At 46.1% G+C, this 19,311-nt stretch overlaps 2 protein-coding genes across 3 annotated transcripts in view; one reads left to right on the forward strand and one right to left on the reverse strand.

The window, feature by feature from the left end:
- Window positions 1–948: 948 nt before the first annotated feature.
- Window positions 949–4,137, reverse strand: LOC126416172 (THAP domain-containing protein 1-like). The gene is made up of 3 exons (XM_050083743.1): window positions 4,007–4,137; window positions 3,706–3,904; window positions 949–2,208 (listed from the first exon to the last, which is right to left on the reverse strand). The coding sequence occupies exons 1-3, from the start codon at window positions 4,081–4,083 to the stop codon at window positions 1,645–1,647; spliced, it is 840 nt and encodes a 279-aa protein (XP_049939700.1). The 5' UTR covers window positions 4,084–4,137; the 3' UTR covers window positions 949–1,644.
- Window positions 4,138–5,294: 1,157 nt separating this feature from the next.
- The window catches only part of LOC126416173 (derlin-1), a 132,732-nt gene continuing 118,715 nt past the window's right edge, over window positions 5,295–19,311 (forward strand). The window contains exons 1-2 of one of the 2 annotated variants that reach the window (XM_050083745.1): window positions 5,295–5,588; window positions 5,670–5,863. In XM_050083745.1, coding sequence (XP_049939702.1) covers window positions 5,711–5,863 — 153 coding nt within the window. In that variant the 5' untranslated portion in view covers window positions 5,295–5,588; window positions 5,670–5,710. The remainder of the gene's footprint in view (window positions 5,589–5,669; window positions 5,864–19,311) is intronic. The other variant, XM_050083744.1, reaches the window with a different exon arrangement.

The following is a 19,311-nucleotide window of genomic DNA, read 5'->3' on the forward strand; positions in this document are numbered from 1 at the left end:
GTTACATTTCAATGGATTAGGGGAGAGACTGCTAGAAAATTTAGTGCCCAATGAAGTAGTGAAAAACCAATAACGCTCACCTGCGAACACTACTATCTCTCATTTTTTGAGGGTAAACCACTGTTGGACTAGATCACAAAAAAACATAATTTGTAATGACACACAAGCAACAAACCATAACATACCACACAATGATGGGAATGTATTTCAATGTGCCAAAAATGAGGCAATTCTATTTCTCATTAATATGTTGTCACTCGTGGAAACTTAATTAACAACACTGGCTAGAACATACTACAGCATACTCTGCCAAACATATTACACACACACAAAAAGAAATGTATGTTCCATTTGGAAGCACACAGATCACAAGCTATTGCAGAACTAGCAGGCCTACTGCATACTGGGGGTCAACAGAAACATCCGATCTCACGCGTCAGCTTTGACCTGTGACGTAAGGGTGTTGTTGTGTGTGACGTCATTACGGCGCGGAGTTTGGTTTGTGAGTGTGGCGTGTTTGAAGATGTTGCCTCGTTGACGTTACCTTAGTAGGAGTATTAGGGCCTGTAATATATAGTTTACCTTTTTACTGTACTTTTTGTTTTAACGTCGTCTATGAGGCTTTTATCAGTTTGCCATTAGATTTTTCAATCTTTATGGTCTATATGTTTTGTCGCTACTCGTTATGTCTAATGAATCAATATTGTTTTTTTCTTTGTTTCTTTTTTTTATCTTTTGATTGACCTACACATTGGTCTGTAGTGTAGCCCTGAATACGAGGTTAGGTTGGGAGGTTTTTTTTTGGTGGGGGGGGGGGGGGCGCAGCCCCCCCCCCCCTGCCTGGCCCTGAGTACCACTTGTTTATTATTATCTTTGTTTGCTATCAATGTTAGCAGACTGTTCTTGTGAAACCTTTGTGTGTGTTGTTTTTCTGTGTGTTTTCGTCTTTGTGATACGTATGCAACGTTTCTATATCCGCCATATTGGAATTGTCGTTTCCGCTATATTTGTGACGTCATGGGTCAAAGCCGACGGGTTAGATCGGACGCTTCCGTATTTCCCATACTGGTATGGTGGAGTATCAATCACTTGGAAACACTACATATAATGTAGTTCCAAATGTTGGTTTGAGGAAGATATATTTGAAAGGTATTACACACACACAAAATTATAATTGTCTGACTCCATCACACACCAGGAACAAATTTTCATAGATACCCTGAATATGCTAGTACTATTAGGTTTAAGATACAGACATCACAAACATTTTGTAGCTGGTTATAACAACAGAGACATAACGGAAAAGGAAGAATGTGCATCATTTATTAATTACAATAAGGTTACATTCCCAGTTTGCCTCAATATAATGTGTGCTTTATACAAGATGCCTCACACACTAGACCTCTGTGTACAAATATCAGTTATTGATCTTTAAAGAGTACCAGTTTTGTATAGGTTGTCCTGATTTTATTTTGATGCAATGCATCACTTATTCTCTTGGCAGCATGTTTTTGCCGTGTCAGGAGGTATCGTGTGGCATTTGCTTTAATCAGCAGTATCATATGATTGTCCAAGGGATGCTGATTTTTCATGTGGTCTGCTAACTCCCTAAACACTGGCTTGAATATGAATTCACTAAGCACCTCAGACACACATTTGGAAAACTGATTTTTCAATCAAAGGAACCTTAGAATTACCTGTACTACTCTTTCTATGAATGAGAGAATAAGCAACATGGCTACCATCCCCTCTCAATACGGATAAACATGGTTCACATTTTAAGGTTTTCTCTAAGTGACGCACCACAAATCCAGCTATATATACTACAATATGGACTGCCACTTCAGAGAGATAAATTCCAGTTGCAAAGTAATCGTGGTCGTTGTCAGTTGTCGCTGCACTATTTTCCGTGCTTAGTAACTGCCACCGTTCCGAAGTGTTAGCCACTTTCTTCTTAAGTTGTCGCTTAGACTGCTGAAGAGTTTTAATTTGTTTTTTGTACTGATCAGTTTTTCTTATGAGGTGTTCACACTTCGTCTTCAGTTCCTCACTTTCAGAGGATGTCTGACTACGTTCTGGTGGTCCTGCAGTGTACTCAGGAACAAGAGCAGGAACTTCTTCATCCTGCACTCTGCTGACGGCAGCCGAAACTGAAGATGGAAAAGAAGAGCTCTCCTTCCGCAATGGTGGCTTTCTCTTCTTGTCTCCCTAAATGAAATAAACGGATGAGAAACATTAAGAACTGTTTTTAACAGATGGTTGAATGTGTTACAGTCTTCGTGTGAACAGCATGTTACAGCCCACTAATTACTCCTATTCTTAGTCCTTTCCAGAAATATAAATTCTATTTTCCAGCAACTATTTATCTTGTTCATAAAATACTCATTACTCTAACAAAAACTGTTGTTGTGTTCAGCAGACAACTTGAAATGCCTCCCATGTGCTAAGCTACAATTAATACACACTTATTGAAAAAATATAAACTTTGAACATGTAAAAATTTCTGCTGAGGTGTCTTGTTTAACTATCACACTGTATCGTTATGGGTGCTGTCAGTTAACAAGTTACCGGTCCAACAGTTAATGATATAAAATTGTGTGTTATATCTAATTTTGCATTAGTGGTTGCTGCATATTCAATGTTCCACAGTTGTGGATAATGTTAACAAGAAGGTACTGCCAAAGCTTTTTAATCAATGATATCTTTCAATGGAGAATGTCAATGAATAGTGCATCAAACAAAAGAAATGTTCATTTGCTGTGCTTAACCCAAATACAGAGTTATATTTAACACAGCCCAAGTGTTAATTTCTGTGACTTCACTAAATAATTATACTAGACAAACTTGTTAGCTTCAGTAGTCTCATAATCTAAACAGTGAACCTGAATTTTCTTCTCAAATATTCTCTTGTGTGCAGAGGCTGATGCTCATCAAAAAGGAGTTTCATAAATTTGTTTCTACATGGCAATGTGGAGAACCAGATTATCTCTTTATAACATACTGTGTAGCTGCAGAAACACTTCAGTGTTCCAGCACCTCCCCTCTTAAATTCTATATACAGCATGGAATCATTCCTAGGCAAAAGCTTTGTGTAAGGACCTAATCAGGTGGAAAGTGAAATTAATGTATTCAAATGACCTGAAGGAATCCTCCCAAAATCAACATATATAAGTAAAACTAGAGCTGTATCAATTACTCCTAAAACATAACTGCCATTGACTAGCAAACACAGTGCAATAAAAATGTTGTACAACACAGTAGACAGACAAAGTGAGATGTTCACAAACTACTGCCTTAGAGATTCACATAACTGATATAATTTACTTTACACGTGTATTCCATTACTTTCGGAGTTAGAGCTAAATAATAGAAACTGAAAACTAAGTTAGCTATACCCTCCCTCCAAAGCCCTATAAATACATTTTGTTTGTAATACGTAATGGGACATTTCAGTTACGTTACTCTACTGGGAAACATTGTTCATTACCACCAATATTTACTGAAATACGGTACATAGAATGGCAAATCTACACAGGTTATTGTTTAGGTCTATCCTTTACGCCAGTTAATGTAGTGTTAGATTTTAATTTGGTACATGACGAAGACAAAGTGAGTTACTCAATACTTCGATTATCGACGATACGTACGTATTATACTGAAATGTGAACTTGAAAACTAAGAATTTAATTCTTTGAATTAACATACCTTTTGCAAATGTTTTGGGTGTGTAGGGAAAACTGATGGTACAGCATTTTCTCGGAGCCTTACTGTTGAAAGGGAAGTTCGGTCTATGTCCTCTTCTCGGAAATGCTGAGAACATATAGTGCTCAATTTAGACGCACGCCAATTCTTCCTCCTCACAGTATTCTCCCACAGAGCTTTCTGACTTTCATTTTTAGGAAATCTGAAATCATACAGGAGAAAAACACGCTGTAGTACAAGTACCGATGTAGCACACGTTCATTCACAATGAAATTGTAAAATCACACTTAACGAGACAACTTACACGTGAAATGTTATTCCCTTCGATTTCGCATCACAATCAGAACGATTCGTACATCTGAACACCATACAAGTCACCATAATAACGCTAAATTCTTCCAAAAGCGAGCGACAAGCCTATGCACACAAGCTTACATCAGCAATGTTTTGGTCGGACTGAGATGGCTACCCTCGGCTTCACATAGCTTCGCAGCTGTGACGTCACGGCATCTTCCTCTATTCTTACCTCCATGGTATAAACGCTGTAGCCAACATGTGACATCACTTACTTCAACAGAGTTGTTTACAGGTCTAGTCACGAGGCAGCGCTGTCACGCTTTCAGCCTTTCTGCTGACGTCATGAAGCGCTTCCTCGGGGCCCGCGAGACGACCGTTTCTAGCTCTGTAGAGTCAAGTTTCAAAGATTACCCCTATGTTTCGTCTCTGCCGTAAGTATAAAGTCATTGCTCAAAGCCGATGACTGGAATCGGACACTAGAATTGACCCAGAATTTTAAAAGCCATATGCAAGGGTAATCATTGTATATGCCACTTATAATTAACGAAGGATTCGATATGACATTGCTTACTTTGTTAAGTTGAAAATATTGTATAGATTGTTGTTACATAGCAGTTTTGAACAACACTCGCTTTTCTAAAAATACATCATAGCCTATATGTACATCGACTACCAAGAGGTCTGCGAAATGGATGTCAGTTTCTCGAAATTATCACAAAGGTTTACGTTAACTGAATGAACAGGCAGATACAATTGCTTTACAGTCTTCCATAGAATGTTACTCATTAAGCTCACTTATATTACAGAACTAAAACTTGAGCATTGGAATGGCCTTTCTGTCACTTGACATTTCGGAGTTACTAGTAATGGAAAGCGACTGCCTCTTTCATTAACATATTTATCACAAATAATTTGCCGCACGATGCAGAACTCATCGGAAAATAATTTATGAAATCTTTCGGGTTCGTGATTTGTATTTCAGTCAATGAATTAACATGTGACTAATCGCTCCTTTTTTTCAACCAGTCTCCGACCCATTTCCTCTCCTTCGTTGTTTTCTGTTTCTCGCAAGCTATAGCTCGCAGACATGTCTGTGCCATAGCTTTCTTTTGACTTCGGCAACTTAACCTTGTAAAATCACGTTGTCAACTGACAATTTTTGTCAATGTTATTGATAGTGTGAGGTCGCTTAAATATATTGAAGGATTGACAAACTAGTATTTTCAATAAATACTGATTGTGTGTAGGCCCCGACAGCACTCGTAAAACCAGATGATGTAGTCGATAGGTGAACTAGTCGATATTAGCCAAAGGTCTGAGAAAGAATATAGTCATGCAATGCTAAGCTGTTTGAGGTTGGTTGGTTAAAGTTGTGTGTACTGTGTAGTGTATAATATGACACGTGTCTACAAATAATTCGTGTGACAGTGTGCACTCCAATAATCAGTCCAGATATGGAAGTTTCATGACATGAGCATTCTTTGTCTACTTATTCGTAAATAAACGTCACAGTGATGAGAGCTGAATAAAATAAGTTTGGAGGGTCCAACGCCAATGGGATTACTTGAAGACATTTAATTATTTTGGAGGTAATGTGAAATGCCAGCGAACTGTATGATTATATACGTTGTAGATAATGGGTCGGAAAAATCGTGCACGCGATATAATAGTGGTTTCTGCGTTTCAGTTTCGTACCTGGCTGCGAAGAAGAATGAGTGATTTAAGTAACTGGTTCTATTCAGTACCAATCTTCACGAGATGGTGGATGACACTGACAACGGGGTTCTCTCTTCTGGGACGCTTTGGATTGCTGAGAGGCATTTATCTCGCCCTACTTTACGAACCTTTCATCCATCGATTTCAGGTTTGGAACATCAAATATGTATCTTGCATAGTTGGTTTGTAACTTGCAGCATTCACAAGCTGTTTAGTGTGTTCTGTATTCCTCCTATTCTGCAGAGTGCACTAAGAGAAAGAGAACAGACACACTTCTTGAATCCTAATTTGAATTGAAATATGGGTTGTGTTGAGACTATCTACAGCGTAGCCTAAAGTAGGCATAAGTGTGGAAGGTGACTGTTTATCAGTTGAAAAAGCGGTATCGAATACTTCAGTTAGACTGAATGTGACCGGTTTAGCTCAGAGTACATTATGCCTATGGATTTTATTCTCTGTAAGATTTCTGGTCAGTTAAGTGGGATTAAAGTGTTTCTTTTATGCCAGTTGGTGGAGGGGAACAGTAATTTTTTTGCACAGACATACTTAACTCAAAAGAAGGCATATTAATAAACGCCATTTCCTCAGAATTAATAACAGAACTTGTGTCTTGAGTGATGAATGGTATTGTGGAATATGCTATACTGAGCAATATTTGACTACTGATGTATTTGTAATGGCTGCTATGGCTTCACATTTTGGTGCATGTATAACAGTTTTGCTGTTAGTTGCCATAGCTGAGTTTGGACGTTCCAGATAATTGCCACAGATATGTTATAGGCATGTTGTTTGTGGCAGCTGTAGCACATTTGCTGCATCACTAATCAAAAAAGGCAACTTGTAATGAATATTCCTCTTATCCAACTTTTCAGTGTTTTGCAGAGTGCGCAATTGTACATTTTCTTATGTTTAAAACAAGTTGCCAGTCTTTACAGCATTCTGAATTATTATAATAATCTGACTGAATATTGCACGTTTAGACAGTACTCCATTAAAGATAACTGCGGCTACAAAAAGTGTGTGGTTACTGTCAATATTGACGGCGGGGTCAGCAATGTACAACATGAACAGCAAAGATGGCAACACTCTTCCCTGGCGTATACTTGAAGTTATTTCTTCATTTGTTGATGACACTTTGTCCAAGAAAACAGTGTGCCTTCTGTGCCAAGAAATTCTTATTCCAGTCACAAATGTTTTTGATAACATGTATCATTGTACTTGTGTTAATAATTGTCTGTGTGGCATATAGTCCATTATTTTGTTTAAGTCAAGAAGTACTGCATACATTGATTGCCCTGATCCATTCAAGATCTCCTGTAAGAAAAGCTCAAGTTGGGTCTTGCAGGACTTAAGTTTCCTGAATTGATGCTGCTTTCCATGGGGTGGTCATTCTGTTAGAGATGCCTCATTGCGTTTCAGCTCAGTTTATAATTTGAGATTGTACAACAAAAATATGTTGAGAGTATTGGATGGTAGACTTGTAGATGCCTCTGCCTCCCTCCAGGTATTTGCTGCAGTCCCTCCCCCCACCCTTCCTGAGGCATTTACCGTAATTTACTGGTCAAAACAGGGGGGGGGGGGGGGGGTGTTAACTGAGCTTTAGATTGTGTATAGACTGTGACAGGCTTTCCATTGAGCTTTGGAGCTTTGTTCAATTTGTGCAATTTCTGCTGTTTTCCAATGTCACTGTCAATAATACACTGATGAGCCAAAACTTCATGCCCACTGCACACCATGAGAGTGTATACTGCCTGGTGCTATTGTGAGCATGAGGCATGGTAAGAAACATGTATAATAGGAGCAGAGCCAAGTGGGCTTTTATCCTAGTATTGATAAAGGACACAAATGGGGAAATCACCGACGTAGGAGACTTTGACAAATGGCAGTTTGTCATAGGCCAGTGTCTGTGAAAGAGCACCCTAGAAACAGCAAAGCTGGTTGGCCGTTCTCATGATACTGTTGTGTGTGTCTATGGAAAGTGGTTTCAAGGACAAATCACAACCAATAGCCAACTGGGTGTCAGAGGCCTACACCTATTCACAGAACGTGGAGACCAGAGGCTTGCTTGTCCAGTAAAGCAGGATGGATGGCAGTTTTTCGTAGGTCAGATGACAGATTACAGTGCTGGTACAAGTGTTTTGGAACACATTGTTCACCATGCATTGTAGGATATAGGACTCTGCAGCATACAACCTCTACATGTTCCCTCGTTGACCCAATGATATCCCCCCCCCTCGGGTCCGGGGGTTAGAAAAGGCCCGAGGTATTCCTGCCTGTCGTAAGAGACAACTAAATGTAGTGTCTCACATTTCGGCGTTTATGTGATGGTCCCCTGTAGGATTTCACCTCCATTTTTCAAAATTTTCCCTAAGAACGAGCCAATTGGGGAAGGGTGCCTTATATGGTACATAGTGTCCATCATGCTCTGAGACCTCGCAGATCCTTTGTCAACGTGGATCTGCACTCCCGCTCATTCTGCAGCTGTTGGGCGAGTTCACCCTCCTGGCTGCGTTTTCCTCCATCCTCTGTGCAGTTTGCTTTCTGCGTTGTTGACGATAATGGACTTCTTAGCTCGTTTGCACCTGATATCCAGCACGGTAGCCAGTCCATTGTTGTGTGGCCACTATGTACCCTTTTGGTTGTAGCCTCCTGACAACACAGGGATCGCTCTGCTGATGCCTGTGCCGTTAACTACCCACATATGCCAAGGAGTAGATGCCCGTCACTCTGGGGCATCGGGACTCCTGCCAATGGCTAACCTGCCAGATGGCCTTTGCTGCGGCTGGGTGGCACCCATAGGGATTGCCCCTGGTCGGAGTGGATGGCATCAGGGCAGATGACACGCCATGAAGTGTAGTTCATCATCTCTTGCTGGTGGTCAAACACCAGCAGTCTTCTCTAAGCGGACAATGTCTAACTTCAATGCTAAGAAATGTGAACCCAAATCGTTCCTTCCCCCTCCTCCTGGCCATATGATGGGAGAAATGCTAGGCTAAGGATGGCAACAAAGCTTATAACCCCAGTACCCCGTATGTAAGAGAGTTGATAGGGAATCTTTCTTTTCAATGAAACCTAGTTTTTTGTGGAGCATTTAGAGGACAAGTTTGGGGTGGTGAAGGGCTTGTCCAAAATTCGGTCAGGGTCGGTCTTGATTAAAACAGCATCCTCTGCCCAGTTGTGGTTATTACTCGCTTGTGACAAGTTGTTTCCATCACACCCACCATAAGAGCTTAAATATGGTCCAGGGACCTTCTTTTGCAGTCTGAAGATGAGCTGCGGGCCAATTTAGAGCGGCGAGAAGTCCATTTCATCCAGCGCATCCACCGAGGCCCGAGGGATAATCAGGTTGCCATCGGTGTCTTCATCTTGGTTTTTGAGGGTGACAAATTACCCGAGAAGGTCAAGGTGATGGTCTGCCGCTGTGACGTAAAGCCATATATCCCTCTCACTATGCAGTGCTGGAAGTTTGGCCGTATGTCTTCCTGCTGTACTTCCAGTGTCACCTGTCGGGATCATGTCCTTCACATCCCAATACTCCATGTGCCCCACCTCCCATCTGTCAACTGTGGAGAGCACCATTTGCCTTACTCGCCAGACTGCAGGGTTCTCCATAAAGAAAGAAAAGTAATGGAATACAAGACCCTGGACCGACTGACCTACACTGAGGCTAAGAGAAAATGTGAGAGGCTACATCCTGTGCATAGGACGCCAGCCTATGCCGCCGCTACGACAACAGTTCTACCATCTTCTGTTCCACCGCATACAGTTGGCTCCGAGCTGTCAGACTCCACCTGCCCTCTTAATGATGGGGGCACTTCCCTCCCTGTTGCTCCTGCACAACCTACCAACCTACTTCAGGAGAATGCCCTCCCCCCCTCCCCCCCCCCCCCTCCCCAACCATCAGGGATGTCAGTCCTCACTTCTCAGCTGAAGAAACGTGAGTCTTCTTTGGCTCCTCTCGATAGGAAGGGATCCCTTGGGTAACTCCCTTCCCAGTGGCAAAGCTGACACTTGCCAGTGGCTAAAGTTACGACAGTAGCTGGTCGTAGGGCTTCACGGCCCTCCTCAGTCCCTGAGGCTGAATCAGTGAAGCCCTCCCAGCCGGACAAACCTAAGGAGCAGCGAGAGAAACCAGAAATGAAAAAGGACCCCAAAGAACCAAGGCACAGCAGTGGCACCCACATCACCACTACCTACAAGCTCTATGTCTGAGGATAAGGTGAAGATTCTGGTGTCCGCTGAGAACCTAGATCTCACTGGGCCCTCAGACACAATGGATGTCGATCTCACAGATACTCATCTGGCGGCAGAAGGTGACCCTGAGGTGTAGACTGCCTCATTGAATGTTTCATGCCTTCCCAGTCTCACATCACATAATCCTCCAGTGGAATTGTGGCAGTTTTTTCGCTACTTGGCTGAGTTGTGGCAACTGCTTTCTGCATTGGCCTCCAGGAAACTTGGTTCCTGGCAATGCGGACCCCTTCCCTATGCGGCTATAAGGGTATATTACAGGAACCATAGTGACTATAATAGTGTGTCAGGTGGAGTTTTCGTCTATGTCCTGAACTCAGTCTGTAGTGAACCTGTGCCCCTTCAAGGTCCTCTTGAAGCTGTGGCTGCCAGGATAAGAATGACGCAGGAAATAACTGTCTGCAATGTATATCTTCCTCCAGGTGGTGCAGTACCCCTGAACGTATTGGCTGCACTGATTGATCAACTCCCTAAACCTTTTCTACTTTAGGTCGATTTTAACAACCGTAACCACTTGTGGGGTGGCTCCATGCTTACTGGCAGAGGTAGGGAGGTCAAAAATTTACTGTCACAACTTGACCTCTGTCTCTTAAATACAGGTGCCCCCACACATTTCAGTGTGGCACATGGCACATATTCTGCCATTGATCTGTCGGTTTGCAGTCCTGACCTGCTCCCATCTATCCACTGGAGAGCACTTGATGACCTGTGTGGTAGTGACCACTTCCTCATCTTCCTGTCACTACCCTGGCGTCATGCCCATGGATGCCTGCACAGATGGGCTTTAAACAAGGCAGACCAGGAAGCCTTACCTTTGCTGTCGCCGCTGAATCTCCGCCACATGGTGCCATCAATGTTGTTGTCGAGCAGGTCACTACAATAATCGTATCTGCAGTGGAAAACACGCTTCCTCATTCATATTTCGGGTGCCCCCAGTGAAAAACAGTCCCTTAGTGGTCGCTGGAAGTCGCTGGGGCAATTAAAGAGCCTCGGTGAGCTCTACAGCGACATAAGCAGCACCCTTCCCTAGAGCACCTAATAGCCTTTAAGCAGCTCTGTGCCCGTGTTTGCCAGCTTACTAAACAATGGAAACAGGAGTGTTGAGAGAGGTATGTGTCGATGACTGGGTGCCACACATCACCTTCCCAAGTCTGGACGAAGATCGGACGTCTTTCTGGGTACCAGACCCCATCAGGTGTCCCTGGCATTATCATAAGTGGCATGTTATCTACCAACGCAAATGTGATTGCCGAGCACTTTGCTGAAGCCCCTCTGTCTCAGAGAATTACCCCCCCCCCCTCTCCCCCCAGCCTTTCGAACCCTCAAATGGCGGATGGCAAGGAAAGTCCTCTCGTTCACTACATGCCACAGTGAACCCTATAACGCCCCATTTACAGAGTGGGAGCTCCTCAGCATCCTTGCACATTGCCCTGACGCAGCTCCTGGGCCGGATTGGATACACAGTTAGATGAGTAAACATCTCTCATATGACTACAAGGGACATCTCCTTGTCATCTTCAACTGGATCTGGTGCTATGGGTCTTTCCGTCACAATGGCAGGAGAGCACCATCATTCCGGTGCTCAAACCTGGTGGATAGCTGCCGGCCCATGAGCCTCACCAAATTTCTTTGTAAGCTGCTGGAACGTATATGGTGTGTCGGCGGTTGGGTTGTGTCCTGGAGTCACGTGGTCTGCTGGCTCCATGTCAGGGTAGCTTCTGCCAGGGTCACTCTACCACTGATAATCTTGTGTCCCTCGAGCCTGCCATCCGAACAACGTTTCCACATGCCAGCACCTGGTTGCCGTCTTTTTTGACTTGCATAAAGTATGCGACACGACCTGGTGACTTAATTTCCTTGCCACATTGTATGAGTGGTGTCTCCGGGGCTCGCTGTCAATTTTTATCCAAAACTTCCTGTCCCTTTGTACTTTCCGTATCCAAGTTGGTGCCTCCTATAGTTCCCTCTGTATTAAAGAGAGTGACATTCCTCAGGGCTCCCTATTGAGTGTGTCTCTGTTTTTAGTGGCTATTAACAGTCTGGCAGCAGCTATAGAGCCGTCTGTTGCATGGTCTCTGTATGCAGATGACTTCTGCATTTCATACTGCTCCTCCAGTATTGGTGTTGTTTAGAGGCGCCTACAGGGAGCCATTCACAAGGTGCAGTCATGGGCTGTAGCCCACAGCTTCCAGTTGTCAGCTGCGAAGTCATGTGTCATGCACTTCTGTTGGCTTCACACTGTTCATCCAGAACCAGAACTTTACATTAATGAAGATCCACTCACTGTAGTGGAGACATATTGATCCTTAGGACGGGTTTCCAAAGCTTGATTGACTTGGCTACGTCACCTTCGTCAGCTTAAGCAGAAGTGCTGACTGCACCTCAATGCCCTCCGCTGCCTGAGCAACACAAACTGGGGTGCAAATTGCTCTGCACTGCTACAGCTCTACAGAGCCCTTGTTCAATCCTGCATTGACTATGGGAGTCTGGTTTACAGTTCGGCGGCACCCTCGGTGTTGCATTTGTTTGACCCAGTGCACAACTGTGGCATTTGCCTAGCGACGGGAGCTTTTAGAATGAGTCCGTTGACCAGTGTCCTGGTGGAGTCTCCTCGAGGTCCATTCACGTACACCTCATGGTGTACACCTAGGCCACAGATTCTTCTGGACCTTTCACATGGCCGTAAGGACTCCATTAACCCTTCGCTATTACTTCCTGTCAATTCTCGACATGTACCGGGTCCATGAAGTGGTTTACGTTGATGGTTGATGGGCATGTAGGCTTTGTGTATGTTCATGGAGAACATACTGAACAGCACTCCTTGCCAGATGGCTGTAGTGTTTCCACTGTAGGGCTGGCGGCCATATCTCGTGCTCTTGAGCACATCCACTTGTGCCCTGGCGAGTCATTTCTCCTGTGTACTGACTCTGTAGCAGCCTAAAAGCTATCAACCGATGATACCCTTGCCATCCTTTGGTAGCATCCATCCAGGAGCTCATCTGTGCCCTGGTACAGTCCCAGTGGTGTTTTTGTGGACCCCAGGACATGTCGGAATCCCAGGCAACGAATTTGCCGACAGGCTGGTCAGACTGACTACGAGGAAACTGCTTCTGGAGATGGGCGTCTCCGAAACTGACCTGCATTCTGTCTTACACAACAGGGTTTTTTGGCTTTGGAAGATGGAATGGCATAACAGTTCGCACAACAAACTTCGTGTAGTTAAGGAGACTATGAATGTGTGGATGTCTTCCATGCGGTCCTCTCGCAGGGGATCAGTTGTCTTCTGCCGGCTCTGCATTGGCCATACGTGGCTAACACATGGTTACCTCCTCCGTTACGAGGACCCACCTCGGTGTCGCTGTGGCTCACAAATGACGGTTGTCATCCTCTTGCTGGACTGCCCACTTTCAGCCACTCTGCGGCGGACCTTTAACTTTCCCAGCACCCTACCTTTGGTGTTGGGTGGCAATGCTTCATTAGCAGCTTTATTTTTATGTTTTGTTTGTCAGGGTGGGTTTTATCATTTGATTTAAGTTTTAGCACATATTCTTTATCCCTCTGTGTCCTCCACCCTAGTGATTTTAGGGTGGAGATTTTAATGTGATGCTTTTTATTCTCATGGTCAGCCAGCCATGGTACTCTGCTCCCTTGTTTTGATCTCTTTTGTGGTTTTGTTGTCTGATTTGGTCTATTTTAGTGTTTGTTGCCCTTCTGTCTTTCTTGTGGTTTTCTCCTTTCTTCCAGGTGTTTTTTGTATGTCTCGATTACTTTACTCCCACTCTTGTGGAATTATTTTAATTGGAACGAGGGACCAATGGCCTAGCAGTTTGATCCCTCTCCCTGCCGCCCCCCTCCCTCTTTTAAACCAACCGACCCAACAATATTGCCCCCTCAGGGGGTTCACAGTTCTTTTGTGGGTTCGTGCATAGCACACATGGGGCCCTTAGTTATTGCAGCCCATTCTTCCTTCCCTAGCGGCATTTCCTTCACTGTGGCCCTCCCTTTCCATCCTCACTCCTGCCCACTGCACTCTCCTTCCACACTCTGTGTTCTTATTTATTTCAACCTGGCTATCCACCAGGTTCCCTCTATTCGTTACAATTTTGTTCCTCTTGCCTATTCTGTTTCAACCTTTTTGGTGTTTTGGTCCTCCCTTGGGGATTAACGTCCACTTATAAATTTTCTGTCTTTAGTGTGAGCTATTTGGGGAATAACTCTCTCCATAACACATACAGTATAGATTCCTCTCCCTGGTCCCCTTTCTGTCCCCTCTGTCCTGCTAGGTCACCAGCATGTGTAGCCAGTCTGTGTGGTGGAGCTCTTATGTACTCATATGGCTGAATCCCTTGACAACACAGGACTCACACTACTGATATCTGACTTGTTGCCTCCCCATGTATGCCTAGGAGTGATTGCTTGTCATTCCAGCCCTTGCTGTGGCTGGGTGGCACCCATGGGGAGAGCCCCTGATTGGAGTGGGTGGTATCAGGGCATATGCTTTGCACATGAAGTGTATCAAGCTCCAAACATCTGCCCATTCTCCTGTGACCATCTCTTCTGGTGGTAATGGATCATTGAATGCTGCTTCTTATGACCCAGCGACCTTCTTTGCCCTGGCTACAGCTGGGAGAAGGGCCAGACTCGCTGGCTCGGAGTGAAACATTTTCCTCGCTACCTGGTCTGTACTAGGAGAGACTGGGTACACACTAACTGTCACAAAGCCACAATTTTTTTTGGGAAAATATCGAAGCCAAGTTTCGTGAAGTCGAGTGTCTTAGGAAGATCCGGTCAGGTTCCCTGTTATTTGAAGCTTCTGCCACCCAATCTGCAGCTCTTCTTGCTTGTGATCATCTTGGCAATTTCCTGGTGTCTATTACACCTTACCGGTCTCTGAGTATGGTCCAGGAAGTGATTTTTCATATGGACCTCATCCTGTAAACTGATGAGGATCTCTTGGCTAACCTGGAGCAACACGGTGTTCATTTTGTTCAGTGTGTGCAGAAGTGTTAAGACAACCTCCCCAATATCGGTGCTTGTTCTGGCTTTTGAATGGAAACCCTCCCATAGAAGGTCAGGTTGTGTGTTCCTGATGCAACATGAAGCTGTACATCCCACCATCCATGAGGTGCTTTTAGTGCTTGCATTTTGGGCATATGTCTTTCCACTGTACAGTGGACTCAGTGTGGTGTCTGTGGCCACTCACTCTATGTCGGAAGCTCTTGTGTACCGCCACCTCTGTGTGTCAACTGATGTGAATGCCAATCTACATGCTCGCCAGATTTCCAGTTTACAAAAAACGAAAGAAGAGCCAAGAGTACAACTCCCTGGATTGTCTATCTTATGCTGAGGCCTATCAAAAATATGACCATACCCACCCAGTGTCGATTTCTTGTACTTTTGCCTCTGTTACATCCTTTCCCATTCCTACCTTTTCCTTGTGCTAGCCCTGTTCCCCTCTCATCTCCCCCTTCGCTGTGGTTCCCATACCCTCCCTTCCAGCTATAGCTACCCCTCCATGGCCAAAGAACTGCCCCCTTCTTCAGCGCCTGCCAGTGACAGAGCTCTGCTCTGACACCTGCCTCCGGTACCTCTCAGGCCGGTGGTCTGCTCCCACAACTCGGCCAATGCACCCCAAGGTTGTCCACTCCCTTTTGGTTCTAGATCTTGTGGATGCCTGCTCTCCCTCTGTGCCTTTCTGTCCTCAACCTCTAAAGGACAAGAAGAAGAAACATAAGTCCCAGGACAATCCCACCAGTCTAACAGCCCCCCCTCCCCCTCTGGGCCACCAGATGTGCCATCTCCTCCTTCACAACCTGAGTCTGACATCTTATGTACACCCCCCCCCCCCCCCTGCGGGTCCGGGGAATAGAATAGGCCCGAGGTATTCCTGCATGTCGTAAGAGGCGACTAAAAGGAGTCCCTCCCCCTCAAGGGGGTAGTTAGCGCCTGCGTCCGGAGACGGACGGTTCCACGACCTCTATTTGCGGTCATTTTGCTTTTTCACTTCTTCTCGTTTCTTCCTTCCTTTGGTTGGTTCCATTCTTTGCTCTTCTCCATTTCACTGTCTTCCTTACTCTTTCCCTTGTCTTCTTCTCCTTGCCTTCTCATTGCCTCCTCCTCCTTGCCTTCTCTGGTCTCCGCCTCGGCGTTTGAGACAGTCTGTCCTCTCTCTCCCTCTCTCTTCTTTTTCCTCTTCTTCCTTCCTCCCTGTGCGCGCCTGAAGGCCGACCCACGCGTTCGCACGCGTAGCTGGTGATGGGGTAACGCGTAATTCCCCGCCCTGGGTAGACAAGTAATGCACGAACGTACCCCCTGGTAAAGGCCAGGCCCAGGGAGGGGTGATTGCCTGAGCTGATACCTTCTGACCATGCCGATTGGTCCCTCCGTCTGTTTCTCGGGAGGTGTGACCTGAGGTGTAAACATTCACCCAAGGCGGGAGTGCCCTCTGAGAGGGTCCCCACAAGGAAGGAGTGCGCCATCGGAGACGCTGGCAATCGTGGGGGATTCCTCCGCAATGGATTTCTCTTCTTCTTCTCTCTCGACTTCTGCCCATAAACGGAAACTTGACCAGCCACCAGTGACAAAAGTACTACCGCCTACCCCACAGTTCCTCGTAGTTCCTCGTAGTTTCTCGATCTGAGGATGGCAAGGATTTTTCCTCTGTCAACCCTTTCGTTATCCAGAAGGGCGTAGATGCCATAGCCGGATCTGTCAAGCCGTGTACCAGGTTGCGTAATGGTACCTTGTTACTAGAAACTGAGAGCGCCTTTCAGGCACAAAAACTGCTTCGGGCCACACTCCTGTACACGTTCCCTGTCCGGGTGGAGGCTCACCGCACTTTGAATTCGTCTCGTGGTGTGGTATATACTCGATCACTCGACGGATTGACTGACGAGGAGATTCAGTCTTTCCTCGCTGAGCAGGGCGTGACGGCTGTCCATAGGGTCATGAAAAAGGTCAACAATGACCTTGTACCTACCCGGACACTTTTCTTGACCTTTGACAGTGTTCAGCTGCCGTCGCATATCAAAGTGGGCTACGAGGTTATTTCTGTTCGCCCCTATGTCCCGACACCTACGCGCTGCTACGAGTGTCAGCGTTTTAATCACACTCGCCAGTCTTGTTCCAATGCGCCTAAATGTGTCACTTGTGGCAGGGATGCCCATGAGGGTGACTGTCCACCTCCGTCTCCTCGTTATGTGAACTGTCAGGGTGACCATGCAGCGTCCTCCCGCGACTGTCCCATCTACAAGGAAGAACGCTGTATCCAAGAAATTCGGGTCAAAGAGAAAGTGTCCACCTCGGCTGCTCGCAAGCTATTTGCTAGTAGGAAACCCACGCTGCTCCCAGTGGGAAAATACAGTACTGTCCTCGCCTCTCCTCGGACTACCAGGGAGGTGGTGATGCAGATATGCAATCTGACCTTCGGCACCACGGTCGTCCATTCGGCCAGCGCGGTTGACGTCTCCTCTTCCTCCCGTCACCCCTCCAACACAAGCACCTTCATCAGCTTCTGCCAAGACGAAGACCCAGAAATCGGATGCACAGGCCTTCAAGAAGGAACCGTCCCGTGCAGACTTCCTACGTACCTCGAATTCCCAGCCGTCGACCAGTACTTCCACTAAAAGACCTTCCAAGAAGGCTCATAGGAAGCACAGTTCTCCTTCTCCGCCACGGCACATTTCTTCTCCTGCGCCACCCAGCGGTTGCCGCCCCAGGCCGTCATCCGTTTCGCCTGACCGCACTGCTGGTAGCCGAACATCTGGCCATCCACCGGCGGAGGAAGCTCCTCCTCCCGGCCATCTTAACGAGATGGCCGATGAACCTATAGAACCAATGGACGATGACTGTCCGCCTACTGATAGCGGCAGCATTACTCGCTCGAAGCCAGGCCCTCAGCGGCATTCGAGGTGACATCTTCTTTCATCTTCCTTTTTTTCTCACAATGGCACTTATTCACTGGAATATTCGCAGCATTCACTCCAACCGAGAGGACTTGAAGTTGCTGCTCTGCTTGCACCTTCCGCTCGTCGTAGCCCTCCAGGAAACGAAGCTACGCCCATGCGATCACATTGCCTTGGCACACTACATCTCTGTGCGTTTTGACCTACCCCCTGTGGCAGGTATTCCGGCTCATGGAGGGGTTATGTTGCTGGTCCGAGATGATATTTACTACGATCCCATCACATTGCACACCGGCCTGCAGGCAGTTGCCGTCCAAATTACTCTCCCCACGTTTACATTTTCTATTTGTACTGTTTACACTCCATCGTCGTCTGCCGTTACCAGGGCAGACATGATGCAACTTATTGCTCAGCTACCTGCACCATTTTTGTTAACTGGAGACTTCAATGCCCACCATCCCCTTTGAGGCTCTCCAGCATCCTGCCCGAGGGGCTCCCTGTTAGCAGACCTTTTCAACCAGCTCAATCTTGTCTGCCTCAATACTGGCGCCCCTACTTTTCTTTCGGACACATCTCACACCTATTCCCATTTAGACCTCTCTATATGTACTACCCAACTTGCACGCCAGTTTGAGTGGTATGCCCTTTCTGATACATATTCAAGCGACCACTTCCCGTGTGTCATCCATCTCCTGCATCATACCCCCTCTCCGTGCTCAGCTAGTTGGAACATCTCCAAAGCCGACTGGGGGCTCTTCTCTTCCAGGGCGACCTTTCAGGATCAAACCTTCACAAGCTGCGATAGTCAGGTCGCACACCTCACGGAAGTCGTTCTCACTGCTGCTGAATATTCCATCCCTCACACTACTTCTTCTCCTCGTTGCGTACCGGTCCCCTGGTGGACCGCAGCATGTAGAGACGCTTGACGTGCTTTACGCACCTTTAAATGCCACCCTACAGTGGCGAATTGTGTCACTTATAAACGATTACGTGCGCAGTGCCGTCGTATTATTAAAGAAAGCAAGAAAGCCAGCTGGGCTGCTTTCACAAGCACCTTCAACAGTTTTACTCCTCCTTCTGTTGTCTGGGGTAGCCTGCGCCGTCTATCTGGCACTAAGGTCCACTCACCAGTTTCTGGCTTGACGGTTGCGAATGACGTCCTTGTGGCCCCTGAGGATATCTCCAATGCCTTCGGCCGCTTTTTCGCAGAGGTTTCGAGCTCCGCTCATTACCACCCTGCCTTCCTCCCCCGAAAACAGGCAGAGGAGGCTAGGCCACCTAACTTCCGCTCCTCGAATTGTGAAAGTTATAATGCCCCTTTCACCATGCGGGAACTCGAAAATGCACTTGCCCGGTCACGGTCCTCCGCTCCAGGGCCTCATTCTATTCATATTCAGATGCTGAAGAACCTTTCTCCTGTGGGTAAAGGTTTCCTTCTTCG

The sequence above is a fragment of the Schistocerca serialis genome, chromosome 8, assembly GCF_023864345.2.
Source record: "Schistocerca serialis cubense isolate TAMUIC-IGC-003099 chromosome 8, iqSchSeri2.2, whole genome shotgun sequence".
NCBI classification, from domain to species: domain Eukaryota; kingdom Metazoa; phylum Arthropoda; class Insecta; order Orthoptera; family Acrididae; genus Schistocerca; species Schistocerca serialis.

Coding starts and splice junctions, on each gene's coding strand:
- LOC126416172 (XM_050083743.1), bottom strand. CDS start 4,083: ATGGTGACTTGTATGGTGTTCAGATGTACGAATCGTTCTGATTGTGAT. Junction 3,905..4,006: donor AAGGGAATAACATTTCACGT/GTAAGTTGTCTC, acceptor GTATGATTTCAG/ATTTCCTAAAAATGAAAGTC. Junction 2,209..3,705: donor ACCCAAAACATTTGCAAAAG/GTATGTTAATTC, acceptor TATTTCATTTAG/GGAGACAAGAAGAGAAAGCC.